Raw genomic sequence first — 15,944 nt, 5'->3', positions numbered from 1 at the left:
GCCGCAGTATATTCGTTGGTTTTGCTTCAGCGCTGCACAGCTTTGTGAGCTGAACAAGCGACGTAAGAAACTGTAAATAGATCGAAACCATTTTACAGTTTAAAGGGCACGCCCTTTAAAGCATAACGTTTCATTCTGAAATTTTAAAAAAGGAAAGCTCTTGGTGCCAATCTTGTGGATGTGAAGCCCAACTGACCATGAACATTTCTATAGCAATTTCCCCCGGTATTCTAGTATAGTGAATCATCAGAAATTTGAAGGGGTGGATGTCTTACTGAAGTCCTCAGTGTAAAACAAAGTAGCTGTCAGGAACGGGATAGGTTCTTGGCAAAAAAGTTGTAGTCACTTGTCAACCTACATTTTGTTCAGCGCCAGAATCAACCATACGCTGATTCATCAACTAATTTCGCTAATTAAGCTTCATGGCCTTGCGTGCTTGCTCTTACAGAAATTGGCCGGCGTGCACACTTCCCTTCAACGATTTCCCAACACTTTGCCGTCGTGTCTTAACCATTGTGCAGACGCTGGTAACGTTAGGTCAGTACGAAGGCATGGTCCGCTTCTCGGAGCTCAAGGGATCATCTAGTGGCTATTCGGCTGCTGGCATTGACCCCCGAGGTGTGCTGGCGATCATGTATTCGAGCGGCACGACGGGACTGCCAAAAGGTGTCATGGTGTCGCACCGAAATTTCATCGCTCAGCTCCTTGCGTCTGGGTAAGCGTGCCTTTTCGCTTGCGGATCTGATGCGGCTTGCTTATTTTTGGTTGCAACCTGCGCCGTGGAAAGAAAGAAAATGAAATCTTTTCTTGACGATGACGCCAAGAACACTGTATTCAATATGCGGCCGCAGAGTGGGGAAGAAACCAAACAGAATAAATGCCCGCGTTAGAAAATTTGCTTATCGCATATTCTAATCATAGGAGACCTATCGAGAGTACAGCATACCGCAGAGTAAAAACTGAAAAAAATGGAAGGCATTAATCTAGCTGCGGCACCCTTGTGTACCAGTGCAGACAAGGGCGCTGCACGGCCCTAAATGGAAAAAAAAATGCGAAGACGAGTGGAAGTTCATTGCCGCAGAGCAAGTTTGAATTGAACCGTCAACATTCGGTTAACCATGGGCGTCACGAAGTACGTGATCTTAATAGTCGGTAACTGGCCAAAAAACACTCGTGTGCCACCTGATGGCCTCAAAGCTGCCGGGATGGCGACCTGCACTATGATATGACCTAGAAGAGAATTGAAAGGCACAAGGGGAAATCTAGGTGCTCCTTGTGTTCTGTTGTTTCCAGTTTCTTCGACTAAGTATCGAATACCAGTTGTAACACAGCATACAACCGCTGTCCCAACAAGAATCATGTTATGTGGCTGGATGTACCTCTCTTCTCTATTTCTCCCCGTGTGTGCGTGCGAGAGCGAGAGAAATATTACCATTTTCCAAAAGCGCATAAGTTATTTAATCTAATGCTGCATTATAAACATTGCAAAACACTTCATAGCATATGCGAAACACCGTACAGAAGCTGTAAACATACAGGCATATACAATCTGTAAAAACTGGGGAAAATGAGGAATGGGTCAAATTTCTTGAACGTGGAACCAGCGCGTCCTTGGCATTCAAGTGACCGTAGTTTAAGTCCTTGTCGAGTGTTCTGAAGCTTGCGTTATAAGCCACTCAAACTTTCGACTTACACATATTGTTTCTTAACGACAAAACTCATTACATGCCATTGTGATTTCGTAATTAGTCATGAGTCATGACTTACATAGTTAGCATGTCCTTTGTAAGTTTTATTAACACGCCGTTTTTTTTTTCGTTTTTTGTTGTTGTTGTTTTTTTCTTTTTCAGCTATGTCAAGCAATCAGTCCAAGCTCTAGCATTTGGGGGGAAATGGGAGCAAACTAGAACAGCAGTTTGGGCTTGTTGGCTCGATATTAGGAACGGAATTGGGGAACTACCATCCTCTTAGGGAGATGGCCAACAGAGAGATAGAGAGGAGGGTTTTTAATGAAAACTATAGCGACTTGCCTGGTGGTGAGTTTAACATGCTACCCTTCAACTCCAGGCGAATGCAATAATAAATGCAATGATACACCAGACATACGACACTTAACACACACACACCACGGCCGGTCGGAGCGCACGTCTGGCGTCTAGTCACTCGCTTCAGACCGGCTGTGCACATGCATAACTGAACACGCAGAATTAAAGTACCTCGTTGAGAACAACGTCCCGCAGTGCGGGTCCCACAGGTAGGACTAGTCCATGGTCTGTCATTTCGTAGCTGAAGGTGTGAGCTCGGAGGTGATTAGCACGGTCCTTCGTTGAGCGAAGCGGTTACCGTTGGTAATTAAGAGGGCTATGTCCCCTCGTATATTGCACGCAGTCTACAGTGACGATCCCGTCCGCTTAATTTCACCCAATCAGTGTTTCGTATAGACAACGTTCGTACGAATACAGTGCTATACGATCACACCTGTCGGGTAGACACGGCATGTGAAGATCGCGCTAGTCGTAAGTGCGCGTAGATGTATCCTGCTGCTGCGGGTTGGTCCAGATGGCACGCTGAGAATGTTACGGAAAAGAATACACTATATCTGAACCATCTCTCCGACAAAATGAAATCAGAATTTTTCTCCAAGGAGCTTGGCGCGTGCTCAACTAGCAGGACAATGAATGTGTGCACTGCCCACTGTTATGATTGGGGGCTCAACCCCATCGCTCGTGATCCGTTGTCAAGATTGGAGTCCGGCATGAATTCGAAGGTAGCTGGCCCATGCCGTCGTCCAACTTATCCACGCTGAGGACGTCGATGAAGGGAAGTACTGCTTCTCATCGAGAATGAGGAATATGGGTTTATTTACAGTATTTACATGCAGTTCATCAGTCTAGCGTGACTGCGAGAGAAAGTACGTCAGTCTAACACGACTGCTTGATAGCGTGTCTCACTCTAACATGACTGCTTAAGAAAAAGTGTCGTGAGCATCCGCACAACAGCCGTTTATAAACACTCGGTCCTCCCCCGATTCCAAGGTGGCGGAAACGTTCGTCCAGTCATCGTAAACACGCCGCCTCTCCGCGGGACGGTTTACACACACACGCGCGCACACACACACACAGGTGCACGGTCCGGAGCCGACATCAGAGGGGCTTCGTAGAACTCGGAGCCGACACGCGCAGTACGACCGGGTAGCCTTTCTCTTGCGTCTTCGTCGGCGCGTGGGAAGGGGTGTCCGACGACGGTCCCGCGGCAACTCCCCCACTCATAGCAGATCAGGTCCGCGTTGGGGAGAAACTGTAGTGCAGACTGACAATACAAAACAGTAATGCAGTATGAAAGAGCATGGTGCCATATGGTGTTTCGATTTCTTTTTCAGAGACGAAGGAGTGCGCCTTCTCACAGCCAATGATAGGATGCTTGGCACTGCCCCTTTCACTCACGTATCCGGCCTCTGGCTCTACGGCAGTTGTTTCGAGGTTGGCGCCACTTTAATCGTCATGGTGCCCTCTGGCCCTGTGTCTGTCCTCAAGGCCATCGAAAAGCACAAGGTTGGTGGCCGAAATGGTAGACTAATAAAAAAATTATGCCAATCCAACGCGTATGTTAGAATCAATGTGAAGCGGTATGTATTAAATCCTACACAACTAACGGTGATGCGAACGATGAAGCGCGCAAGCTCGTGCAAAGTTCTATGCAGTACACCATTAAAAAGCTCTGCCTAAACGCAAACACCGAACCTGGCGCACGCACAGTGTGAGACGTATACGCAGCAATGTCACGAAGGCGGTGTATGGTGCTTGTCGAAGGAAGAATGGCGAGAAGTATGACGCCTATCTAGGGAGAGAGACATAAAGACGTTTATTAATTGAAAAAGAAAAGTGCATATAATAAAAGGTGACCCGAGTGGCTTTTCCGGAGAGGTTCCTAGATTAGGTTAATTGTTTCTCTTCTTAATAGGCTTCTTCTTGGAAGCCTATTCAGAAGCCTGTTATTTAGTCGTTTGGTGTAAGACTGAGTGCTGTAGCCCAGCAAGGCAGTGAGGATAAGCTAGGACATGTCCATAGCGATGGTACACTGTGGCTGGCTCTTCCGTCGCGCAAGTTTCACATCTAGGTGCATTTAAGAATTCTATGCGTTTCTTGTCACAGTGGCACATGCCGAATGGCTACTCTAAAGAAAATCGAGTAAGAAATCGAACTGCGCGAAACTGCCACGTATCGGGAACTTTAATGGTAGAAAGATGGAGAGGTCCGCCTGAGTGAAGCGCCTCTAGTCTGCTCCTCTACGCGGGGGAAGGGGTGGGGGAGCAACAGAGGAAGGCTGCTCAGAAACAGTTGATCACGCATGTCCGTCAACGAATCCATTGGACGTTAGCAGTGTGTTCAAAAGGGCTGGTTGGTTCATTATTAGAATAAAACAAACAGAGCACAGGACAGGGCTCTGTCTTGTTCCCTTTACTCGCTCGTCCTTTGTCCCGCTGTTTGTTTTATTCCCAATCCGTTGGAATTAAGTAGCCTTTCGGAAATGGTTCCATGGCGATTCTTCAGCTGTGTATTTAAGAGCCTTTCTTTCTCTTTTTTGTTCACTTGCAGGCTACAGTGATGCTGCAGTTCCCGACATTTGCGCAGAAGTTGGTGCAGTGCGAGTGCATCGACAACTACGACGTGAGCAGCATGAGCAAGTTGCTAATTGGCGGCTCGACCACTCCGGCCATAGTGGCGCAAGGCATTATTGACAAGTTCAAGTTGAAAGCTTTCCGCCATGGTAGGTTCAATTAGGTTACTCGCCACTCAGTTGCTAGTTCGCTGTTATACTGCCGTAACTGTCAATGTCGCTTCTGAAGTGCATTGTGTCCATGTTAAAAGCAGTTTGCATTGCTTTGAAAGGCTTTAAACAGCACGCAATTATTAATAGTTCGTTCCACGAATGGCGGCCTTTCTATGCAGCTTGTTTCCTTATTTTTCTTGCTGTCTATTGATCAATGGCCAGTACTATTGAAAATCAAGTTGGTTTAACGTATCACAGTAATTCAGTTTGGTTTGGCTTCAGTTTCTAAGATAGATGAATAACGTTTTTTTAGTCCTAAAATATGTTTATATCAAAAACAGAACGCGCACCTGTGTCGCAATACTTTCTTCTTCTATTCATTTGCTTGCTATAGACATGCAATGTCCTGAAAACTAGCGAAACTATTTACATAAACAGGATTTCTTTCGACACTGATTAATTTGCAGCGCGACTCAAGGTACGTTTCCACGGTTAATTTTATTTTTCTCCTTTTGGCTCGTAAAAAATGCAGTAGTGTTTCCTTTGCCTAAAAAGCATGAAATGTTGCCATGCTACACAGAGAGGCTAATTAAGGGAAAATGAGACATCCACCCAATCGTAGCTATTGCTACAAAGGAAACCCCTGCGGGTTTCATTTTCCCTTAATTACTTCTCTCCACCTTGCGAGCTTCCGCAGAACTATTACGTCATACACAGAGAGGCTCTTCAATGAAAAGTGGTAGGCATTAGTGTCAAAGCCATCCCCAAGCGGGTACTGAACTAGTTAAGTAATTCAAAATAAATCATCTTTGCTTCTCTGGTGATAATTTTCCTTAACATCGCACAAAGCGTAGATTGTACTCACCTGTTGCAATCATTAACTTCACTCGAGAACTACTTTACATTGGCTTCCGAGAACAGCAGCGAACTCGATGTCAAAGTCGGACGTTCTCTGGAGGATAAGACGAGCGCAGTTCTAATAGTCACATCAAGCTCGACAGCATCTGTACTTGCTGTGCACAGCGTTGGATGAAAGTTCACCACAACTGGCTTATTTTTTAGTACTGAATCAGTATGCACAATAAAATATCCATAAACACACAAAATGACCACCTGATGCAAATGATTAATGGCCGCGTGAACGATAGCCGGCTCGTTGATTTACTTGCTTTACCCTCAGGACCCAAAGCGACTGTTACAAATGGGAGTGGTACCAACATTAATCACAAGCAGCAAATGAACACATGCACGGTAGAATATAATACGGTCAATAACATGTCAGAAATTTTTGTAAGGTGGCAAGAGAAAAAAATAACGGAAAAATAGCAACATTCAAGTATTCAGGCTAGTTTATCCTCCGCTGCTAAAGTTAGAAGTTAAACGTAATATAAACAACTTGTTATCAATAATGTAAACCAGTGACTCGGTAAGGCCGTTTCATTCGTTAAGTGTTAGTGGAAAAAGAATGGCCTGATGGATTTGTGCCGTAAGAAATTGGTCTGTTCATAAAACCATTGTCCGGACGTTCAACATGGCTATTGGCTGACATATGTTCTTTCTAACAGTTCTTGCGTAAGAATATTTTGGGAATACCGACCTACGATTTTAATCTTTGGCTAAACAGAAGCAAGTCGCGGAGTACATCATGATATAAATTTTTATAAAGCAGGCATAAGTGAGGTACAGCATCCGTAGGTGATATTCGGCTGGAGCCAATCTTCGTATTCGCGCAGCTCACGAGGCGACCTAACTGTGCGTGGCTTGTATTGGGCAGGAACCGCTGCATCCTTGCTAGCCTGAGTACGACGCTGTTTTGCATATTGGCGTTGCTGTTCCTTTCGTCGCTCACCGTATTCGCGCTGCTCTTAAGGCGACCTAAATGTGTGTGGCCTTCTTCGGGCAGGAACCACTGCGTACTAGATAGGCTGCGTTCGACGCCGTTGTGCATATTGGCGTTGCTGTTCCTTTCGTCGCTCATCGTATTCGCGCTGCTCTTGAGGCGACCTAAATGTGTGTGACTTTCTTTGAGCTGGAACCGCTGCGTCCTAGGTAGCCGGAGCTCGACGCCGTTGTGCATATTGACGTTGCTGTTCCTTTCATCGATCATTGTATTCGCGCTGCTCTTGAGGGGATCAAACTGTGCGTGGCTTCCGTTGGGCAGGAAGCACTGCGTCCTAGCTAGGCTGAGTTCGACGCCGTTTTGCATATTGACGTTGCTGTTCCTTTCATCGCTCATAGTATTCGCGCTGTTCTTGAGGCGATGTAAGTGTACGTGGCTTGCATTGGGCAGGAACCGCTGCTTCCTTGCTACTCTGAGTAAGACGTCGTTGTGTATATTGACGTTGCTGTTCCTTTCGTCGCTCATCGTATTCGCGCTGCTCTTGAGGTGACCTAACTGTGCGTGGCTTCCATTGGGCAGGAACCGCTGCCCGAGTTCGACGCCGTTGTACATATTGATGTTGCTGTTCCTTTCATCGCTCATTGTATTGGCGCTGCTCTTGAGGCGATCTAACTGTACGTGGCTTACATTGGGCAGGAACCTGCTGCGTGCGTCCTAGCTAGCCTGAGTTCGACGCCGTTGTGCATATTGACGTTGCTGTTCCTTTCATTGATCATCGTATTCGCGCTGTTCTTGAGGCGATCTAAGTGTACGTGGTTTGCATTGGGCAGGAACCGCTGCGTCCTTGCTAGCCTAGCTGAGTAAGACGCTGTTGTGCATATTGGCGTTGCTGTTCCCGTCGCCGCGGATCGTGTTCACGCAGGTCTTCGAGAATCCTAAGTGTTCGTGAGCTTTCCCATAACAATTCAGAACACCAATCAAACCAGTTGCGAGGCAGGTTGTTCTTTTACATATGAAAGTGTAGTTACGTCACTTCGTGCTGCTTATACTACAGTTGCCGGGAAGCTTATGCAGTCGTAGACTTTACCGGGAAATGTTTGTGGCAAACGCTGTGCGGGAAGGCGAGCTTCCTGCTTCTTTTTCTTTTTTTCGGTCCCCGGCATGAGCAGCGCCGCGGCTGCCGCGGTTGCGCGAGGGCAAGTGCCATCTGGGAGTGCTGCAAGAAACCCAGTGGCGCACGCCTCCCGCTTTTATTGGTTGAGTTGTTACCCGCGGACACGACAAATGGACTGGGGGGGGGGGGGGGGGGGGGGGGCAGAGGTGTATACAGCTTCGCTGTAAAGTAGCACGTGGGCTGAGAACAGGACCTTCAGGAGCTCCTGACAGCGCTGGGGAAGCGGCGTAACGGGCTACAAACAGTACTGGATCCGGCTGTCGCTTATTAACCGTCGTATAGTGGCACCATTTGTGTGCTTGTACCTTGTGATTGCGTGTGTTGGGCGCATTGAAATTTGACTCTTTGTTTTTTCATTATTGTTGCCTTAGCTAATTCTAACAAATTGCATGCATACAATGAGAACTTTTTCAACAAGACAAATATATGTCACAATTTAAACGATAAGAGATCATGTGGTACATTGTGTAAGATTTTAAAAAAAAATGAAGAAATGTGCAGTCTACTGCGGATCCACAGTCAACTATCCTGTGGATGAATGAAATGTACATTGCAGGCAAGTTGAGATTCACGTAATAGTTTCTGTGAAACGCATGTTGCCTTTGTTACTTGAGCATCGCACATTTAATATCAGTTAATTTCTGGGTAAAAGAATGTGTACAATATCTTAAAACCATTGGGAACTCATCTTTATTGAGATTACGTTATTAATTTTTTTAGTAAGACTTTTCAACGGAGCTGGCTGTCTCATAAGCCTTTCTTTTTAATCACAACTAATGTTCCGTCCCCTTCAAGTTTAATGTGAGTGGAGCATAGTGGTTCTTCATTGGTATGATAATTAGTCTGCTATTTTTTTTTCTCTTTAAAGTTTTCGGCATGAGCGAAACGTGTGGCGGAGTCACGGTTACCCCAGCCGGCATAGATGACTACGAGAGCGTTGGAAAGCCCTTTCCAATGACGCACATAAAGGTAAGTTAGAAATTATTTCAGCCTTGGTTCTCGCCTCTGCAGAATTTCACTGACGCTCTGCGCATCTTTCTTGTAGCATCTGTCGAGCTGGACATGTGAGTCTGCGTGAACGCTACCCGCGAAGGCCTTTCCTATCGCGCATTGCGCGCTCGTCGTGAAGTCTTTGGCCACACCGCAGTTTTTTTTTTTTTGTTGTTGCTGCTGCACTCGAGAGTACTGACAGTGTTGTGTAACAGGTCAGGACCTCGGTCAATAGCAAGGATTAGATTTTACGGTGCCGGAAAGCTAACCTTGAGTTGCATATTAAGTCATTATAAGCAGTTCCTGCTACATTAATGAGCTTGCAGCTGCTGCGTTCTAGTGGGGGGGCAGATTTTGGGTGCCTGTTCAAGAGCCCCGGGGGGTCGAAATTAAAAGCGCGCACAATCACTCACTCACTCACTCACACACTCTCACACACGCTCACACTCTCACACACACTCTCACACGCACTGTCACACTGTCACACACACTCTCACACTCTCACTCACACTCTCACTCTCACTCTCACACACACTCTCACTCTCACACACTCTCACTCTCACACACTCTCACTCACACACACTCTCACTCTCACACACACTCTCACACTCACACACACTCTCACACTCACTCACACTCTCACTCACTCACACTCTCACACACACTCTCACACACACTCTCACACTCGCTCTCGCTCTCACACTCGCTCTCACTCTCGCTCTCACTCTCGCTCTCACTCTCGCTCTCACTCTCGCTCTCACACTCGCTCACACACTCTCTCTCACTCACTCACTCTCACACACTCTCTCTCACTCACTCTCTCTCACTCACTCTCACTCACTCACTCTCCCTCACTCACTCTCACACTCACTCTCACACTCACTCTCACTCTCACACTCACTCTCACACTCACTCTCACACTCACTCTCACACTCACACTCACTCTCACACTCACTCTCACACTCACTCTCACACTCACTCACTCTCACACTCACTCACTCTCACTCTCACACTCACTCACTCTCACACTCACTCACTCTCACTCTCACTTACTCACTCACACTCACTCACTCACTCACTCACTCACTCACTCACACACTGGCTGCTTTCTATTCAATGCTCACGTCTGGCTCACGTGGTTGCTTAGTGGTTATGGTGTTGGGCTGCTAAGCATGAGGTCACAGGTTCGAATCCCGGGGCGTGGCGTTTCTCGCAGCGCTCGACGTTTCTGCGCAGGCGCGAGTAAGAGCGGATGCGAGAGAGAAAATCTGGGGCCTTTGCACCTTGAATATGTGACTTTGCCTAGGCACTACGGAGGTTTCTTAGCGCGTGTTGTATGCGTTTGTCCCCTAGACATGCCGGCATTGCGAAGTGCGGTCGCTCCGCCGCTGGCGGCCCACGCGGTGAGGCAGTGGGCACGGACGCCCCATGGGGTGATCGCTGTGACTGAAGGGGCAAGGTATTGCGGACAGCCGATCTTATACACCCCTGTCACGCGCAGGCCTCGGCGAGCCCCAACCCACGGACCAGTCCGGGTTCTAGCTTTGGCGTTCCCGTTGCCGCTTTGGTGTCCTGGAGGCGCAGCCAATAATGCGAAATAATTACACATTCTTTCAATTAGTAAAAAACGCGATTTAATAAATATAATTATGTCCAGCCGCCAACTTGCACCGCTAAGTTCAGCACTACCGCGTCCCGCGACTTCTACCGGCACGCCTATAGGGACAGACGCATACAACACTCGCTAAGAAACTCCTCCGTAGTGCCTGGGCAGAGTCATATATTCAAGGAGCAAAGGTCCCCACATTTCCTCTCTCTACCCGCTTTTACTCGCGCATGCGCGCAAACGTCTGGCGTCTCCGCAAGTGCCACGCCCCGCTGTACCTACTAGCAATTGTAGATACGCGATCGTGGTTTTGGCCCGTAAAACCCCATAATGTAATGTTTTTTATTTTGTTTAGCTTTACCTTCCTTCCGTGAATCTGTGCTTTTTTGTTGTCGGTGTTTGTTTATTTGTTTTTTGTTATCACGTCATACGCTGTGCAATTCAGCTCATACTGGTCATTCGATCTTAGGTCGTCGACGTTGAAACTCGCGATAAGCTTGGACCTCGCGAGCACGGCGAAATCTGTGTGAAAGGCCCATATTGTTGTCTCGGCTACCTCAACAAGCCAGAGGCGACAAGAAACCTGTACGACGAAGATGGCTTCATTAAAACAGGTTCTGTTTCATGGTATTCTTTTTTTTTTTTTTTTTTTTGAACGCGTGAATTTTTCCCAATCTGGTGCAATTTACTGTTATTAGCGGCTTTACATAAACTCGAAAAGAGCGGGTAGAGTCGGCTTGTGGACTCGGATTCCGGTCATCGTGGTTACGCGCGCGTTAGTATTGTTCAGTAGAATTGCTTGTAGAAAATAAAACTGAACTCAATGCAGTAATAAATAGCATAATTTTGGTGAACCTGAGCCCGAGTGAGCTTCAAACAAAAAAAGAAAGATTTTTTTGTGAGTCTGTCTAAGAGAGTTTCGTCTATTTTGCTGACCTGTATATGTGCGAAAGCTAGAGGGTCGGTCCAAGAGGGCGTTGGTACTAGTGGGTCAATGCGCTCGAAAAATATCGACTGGTTTGCTTGATCTCATTTTTTCGCGGTTATTCTGCGACTGAGCGCAGACTTGCAGACAATTGCTCACGCAGTGGTATAATATCCAGCAGTGTTTCTAGGCTATTTGGTGGCATGAGGCAGAAAGCGCGGGAGAGATGAAAAGAAGGCAGGGAGGTTAACCATGCTGAGCCTGGTTGGCTACTCCGCACTGGTAAGGGGGACAAAAAAGATAGAGGTTCCTGAGAGATCGCTGGAGCCATGATTATCAATTGAACAATGCGGATAAAAAAAAAGTTCTTGCGGCATCCACTTCTGCTCGCGGAGAGTCAGAGCATGAAGGCGTTCTGGAGGCGTAAAGACGCACAGAGCGTGTGAGTAGAGCGTCCGCTGTTCCTCATAGCTGGTTGCGCACCTATGAAAATCGCTCAAGAGCGCATTACAAACGACATGAGCATTACATGGCAGTCCCCCGCAGGCGCGTCTGCGTCAGCAGGCGTTTGGTGTCTTGCGACAGATGGACCCGAGCACACGACAGTGGGAGCCTCCCGCACTTAACCGTGCGCGGCTTAGCCGTGTCTGGGAAGAAAGGGGTCCTGGGTGCTGAGCCGATGATGAGAGTTTGGACCTTTGCACCCCCCCCCCCCCCGTTCCGGCGGAGGCAACACACTTCTTTGGCCTCCGCTTCACGTAGACCCCCGGACTGACCCACCCGGGGGAAATCGGTAATTGCCTTTTCCTGTCCTCCTCTCCAATCTTCCTCTTTCTCTCTTATTTTAAATCTTTCCTGACTTCTCTTCTGCTTCTTTTACTTCCGTTTTTCCAGGCAGCAAGGGTTAACCTTGGTTGTACAATATTTTTATAGCAGAAAAGTGCAGTTGGCGTTCGCAGGGTCTCTTTACTACAAGTCCTGCGGCGTCCACTTTTTGGGCTCCACTGTGGATTGCTGGCGGTACTGCTGAAATTTGTAATTACACTTATGGACAGTTCTTTCCCAAAACTTCCTGATCGCCCTGGGAAACGAAGGCCCACCGAAGAAGTTTTTCCGTTTTCAGCAACTAAGTGCGCAACTTTCAGCTGTTTCATGTGATCCATTCCGATCAACGAGAAAAGACTGTGACGACGATCTCACCATTCGTCGTTTCAAAATGTCTGACTGAAGCTCTAGGTGCAGGCTATAAAGTAACGAAGATGACAAGCGGTGACCTCCTTTTGGAATTCCGAGATAGGAAACATGACAAGCTCCCTAACCTGCTATCATTCGGGGACATTCCAGTGACACTATCACCGCACCGTACCCTGAGCACCTCCAGTGGTGTTGTCTCCGATGAGGACTTGACGGAACTGACAAACTGAATTATTAGAAGGCTGAAGCGAACAGAATTTCATTAACGTTAAAAGAATTAAGATTAGGCGGGAGGCGAAGGAGATAAAAACCAAGCATCTACTCCTTACTTTTGGCTCAAGTGTACTGCCAGAAAATATTGAGGCAGGTACGTCAAGATCCGGGTCACGTCATATTTCCCAAATCATTTGCGATGCTTCCAGTGCCAGCGATTCTGCCACAGTTCACAGAACTGCCGAGGCCAACATACAGGTGCTAAATGTAGCTCCCGTGAACACTCATCCAAAACGTGTGAAAACACTCCACACTGTGTTAATTGGGATGGCGAACATGTCGCATACTCGCGGTCCTGCCCGTCCTGGAAGAAAGAAGAAATCGTAACGATCAAACTGAAAGAAAAAAGTTCTTTTAAGGAAGCACGAAGGCGGGTTTCATACCTACCAAAGAGCAGCTTTGCCGTAGTGGCGCGTCAGGAGGCAGCCCTAGAACGGCGCCCGGCGGCTGTCAGGCGCATGCGCAGTGAGCCTGCGGTGACGGCATCCATCCCCTCGGTGGCTGCAGCCAGCGCTGCTCCGCCACCCCAGAAAAAGGAACCATCAACCTCTGAGCTGGTGGCGTCCAGGGTTTCCTCTCTTGAGACGAGGCCTTCAAGATGACCCCACCGCTCTAATGAGCGGGTGTCCAGCGCTCCGCCAGGGGCGATGGACACCACTCCTATTTAGACGGCACAGCTAGCGCCGAAGGAACGGCGTGAGTCTCAGTACGGCGCCAAAAGAGAGAAACCCCGCATCACAGAGCCCAGAAAGGGCTCTGGAGATAATTTTCATTCTCATTTCTTGAACACACAACATAAAGCTTTCTCAAAATGGACACACCATTTCTACAGGGGAATGTGAGGGGTCTTATCCGCAATCGTGATGACCTTAAAGAACTCTTACACGACAATAGTCCAAACTGTGGTGTGTTGAAGAAACACATTTAAAACCTGTACACAAAAACTTTATCCAGCAACACGCCATACTTCGCAAAGGCCGTGACGAGGCTGATGCCTCATCCGGCGATGTAGCAATAAGTATGGACACGTCTGTAGCTTGCCATCATTTACCCCTACAGACGTCTCTGCAGGCAATATCAGTGCGGGCAATTTTTAATAGGCTGGTTACTGTCTGCTCTTTATATATTAGTCCTAAGTACAAACTCAGTAGAGCAGATTTCTATGGCCTCATTTACCAGCTTCCAGAGCCCTATGTACTAGTCGGAGATTTCAACGCTCTGAACATTCTTTGGGGAGATTCCCGGTGTGACGCGAGAGGTCCCCTCATAGAAAATTTTCTTACTAGCACCGGCTCATGTCTCTTTAATAAGAAAGAGCCAACCTATAACAATCTCTATAATAATACATACTCATCTATCGATTTATCGCTTGTATTTTCAAGTTTTCCCTACATAGTATGGAATGTTATCGTAATCCTTTTGGGAGCGACCATTTTCCTATAATACTGAGCCTGATAAAGCAGCATGACTCTCCTCCACATGTCATTCGATGAAAGCTGGCCTCTGCCGATTGGGATAATTTTAAAGAATTTACATGTTTATCACGGGTTTTTATACGTGATTTAACATAGATGACGCCTGGCCATATTTTACCGCTTTTATTACTGATGCTGCAGAAATGTTCCTTCTACACACAAATAGCCATTCATGTACGACAGTTGTTCCTTGCTGGAATGAAGACTGCAGATATGCTCAAAAGAGACAAAGTAAGGCATGGGTCAGACTGCGTCCCGATAACCTAATCCGGAAAATCTCATCAAATTCAAACAGATTAAATCCCAGGGGGGAAGGACTTGACGACAAGCGAAGAGGCCAGCTGAGAGAAGTTTCTCTCAAGAATTGATTTCTATACACAGAAAACATAAGTGTGTAATGGGCTCAGAAGGTCAAACGGATAATCAACCCACTCTTTGACTCTGGTAAATGACGAAGAAAATAGCTTGGAAGACGAGGCTTACGCTCTTGGGGAGCACTTCGAGCACGTCTCTAGCTCTATGAATTAGTCAGTCATTCCTTAAACGCAAAGAACAAATATAACTCATGTCCTTAGATCGTAAGTGCAGACAGGTCGAACCCTACAACCGCTCTTTTACCATTGCCGACTTAAGAGCCTGCATTGCCATAAGTGCCTACAATTGCCGAGTCAGAGCTTTGCACCGGGACCTAATATACTGATGTATAATATGACCAAAAACCTCCACGCAGACGTTCACAGAAATCTGCTCACTTTTTAATAGAATATGGGTTGCTGGGTCCATTCTACCTATATGGAAAGAGCTATCGCCGTTTCGGTTCTGAAGCAGGGGCAGGACCCTTCTTTAGTGACAAGTTATCGCCGAATAGCGCTCACAAGTTGCCTGCACAAGCTGTTTGAAAAAAATAATGAACTGCCGTTGCTTACATTTCCGCGAATCAAACTGCTCGATCCTATAGAGAAGGCCAGTCAACAAACAACCATGTAGTACGCATTGAGGAAAATATTCGTAACGCTTTTGTTCATAAGCAGTTTTTCTTGTCCGTATTCCTCGACATAGAAGAGGCCTACGACACGACGTGGCGCTTTGGAATATTGCGGGACCTGTCAGAGATGGGTATTCAGAGAAGCATGTTTAGTGTAATAGAAAGCTACGTCTCTAATTGTACTTTCCGAGTTAGAATTGGCATTGCTCTGCCCAGACCGTTCATACAGGAAACCGGGGACCGCTGGTGGAGTACTTAGCTGTACGTTTTTCGTTGTAAAGATGAATTCCTTGCATTCATCCATTCCACGTACTATCTTTTATTCGGTATACGTAGACGACGTACAGGTAGGATTTAGGTCGTGTAACCTGGCATAAATCTCAACCTGGCAACCTGACAGGTTCAGCTTGGTCTGAACAAAGTCTCTAAATGGGATGATGAAAATGGCTTTAAGCTGAACCCGAATAATACTCTTGTATTCTTTTTACACGAAATAGAGGATTGATCGCTGATCCTAATTTATAACTGCATGGACAGTGCATACCTGTAAGTACCGAATATAATTTTTAGGCATAACACTAGACACAAAGCTTACTTTCATCCCACTCATAAAGCATCTTAAGAACAAATGCTTAATATCAATGAACATTCTTAAATTTTTGCCATACACAAGGTGGGGTAGTAATAGGAAATGCCCCATGAACCTCTATAA

General features: G+C 46.8%; 1 protein-coding gene across 3 annotated transcripts in view; it reads left to right on the top strand.

Moving 5' to 3' along the window:
• Positions 1-15,944, top strand: part of LOC126545932 (probable 4-coumarate--CoA ligase 1) — a 91,789-nt gene that overhangs the window by 62,277 nt on the left and 13,568 nt on the right. The window contains exons 4-9 of one of the 3 annotated variants that reach the window (XM_072287253.1): positions 522-715; positions 3,380-3,551; positions 4,596-4,767; positions 8,653-8,753; positions 8,830-8,848; positions 10,850-11,010. In XM_072287253.1, the coding sequence (XP_072143354.1) occupies positions 522-715; positions 3,380-3,551; positions 4,596-4,767; positions 8,653-8,753; positions 8,830-8,848; positions 10,850-10,863 (672 nt within the window). In that variant the 3' untranslated portion in view covers positions 10,864-11,010. Of the gene's footprint in view, positions 1-521; positions 716-3,379; positions 3,552-4,595; positions 4,768-8,652; positions 8,754-8,829; positions 8,849-10,849; positions 11,011-15,944 lie in introns of those variants that run through there. The other 2 variants (XM_050193983.3, XM_072287252.1) reach the window with 2 other exon arrangements.

Source organism: Dermacentor andersoni, chromosome 1, assembly GCF_023375885.2.
Source record: "Dermacentor andersoni chromosome 1, qqDerAnde1_hic_scaffold, whole genome shotgun sequence".
NCBI classification, from domain to species: domain Eukaryota; kingdom Metazoa; phylum Arthropoda; class Arachnida; order Ixodida; family Ixodidae; genus Dermacentor; species Dermacentor andersoni.
The sequence above is the reverse complement of the archived record's forward strand: the minus strand, read 5'-3'. Positions and strand labels throughout refer to the sequence as shown.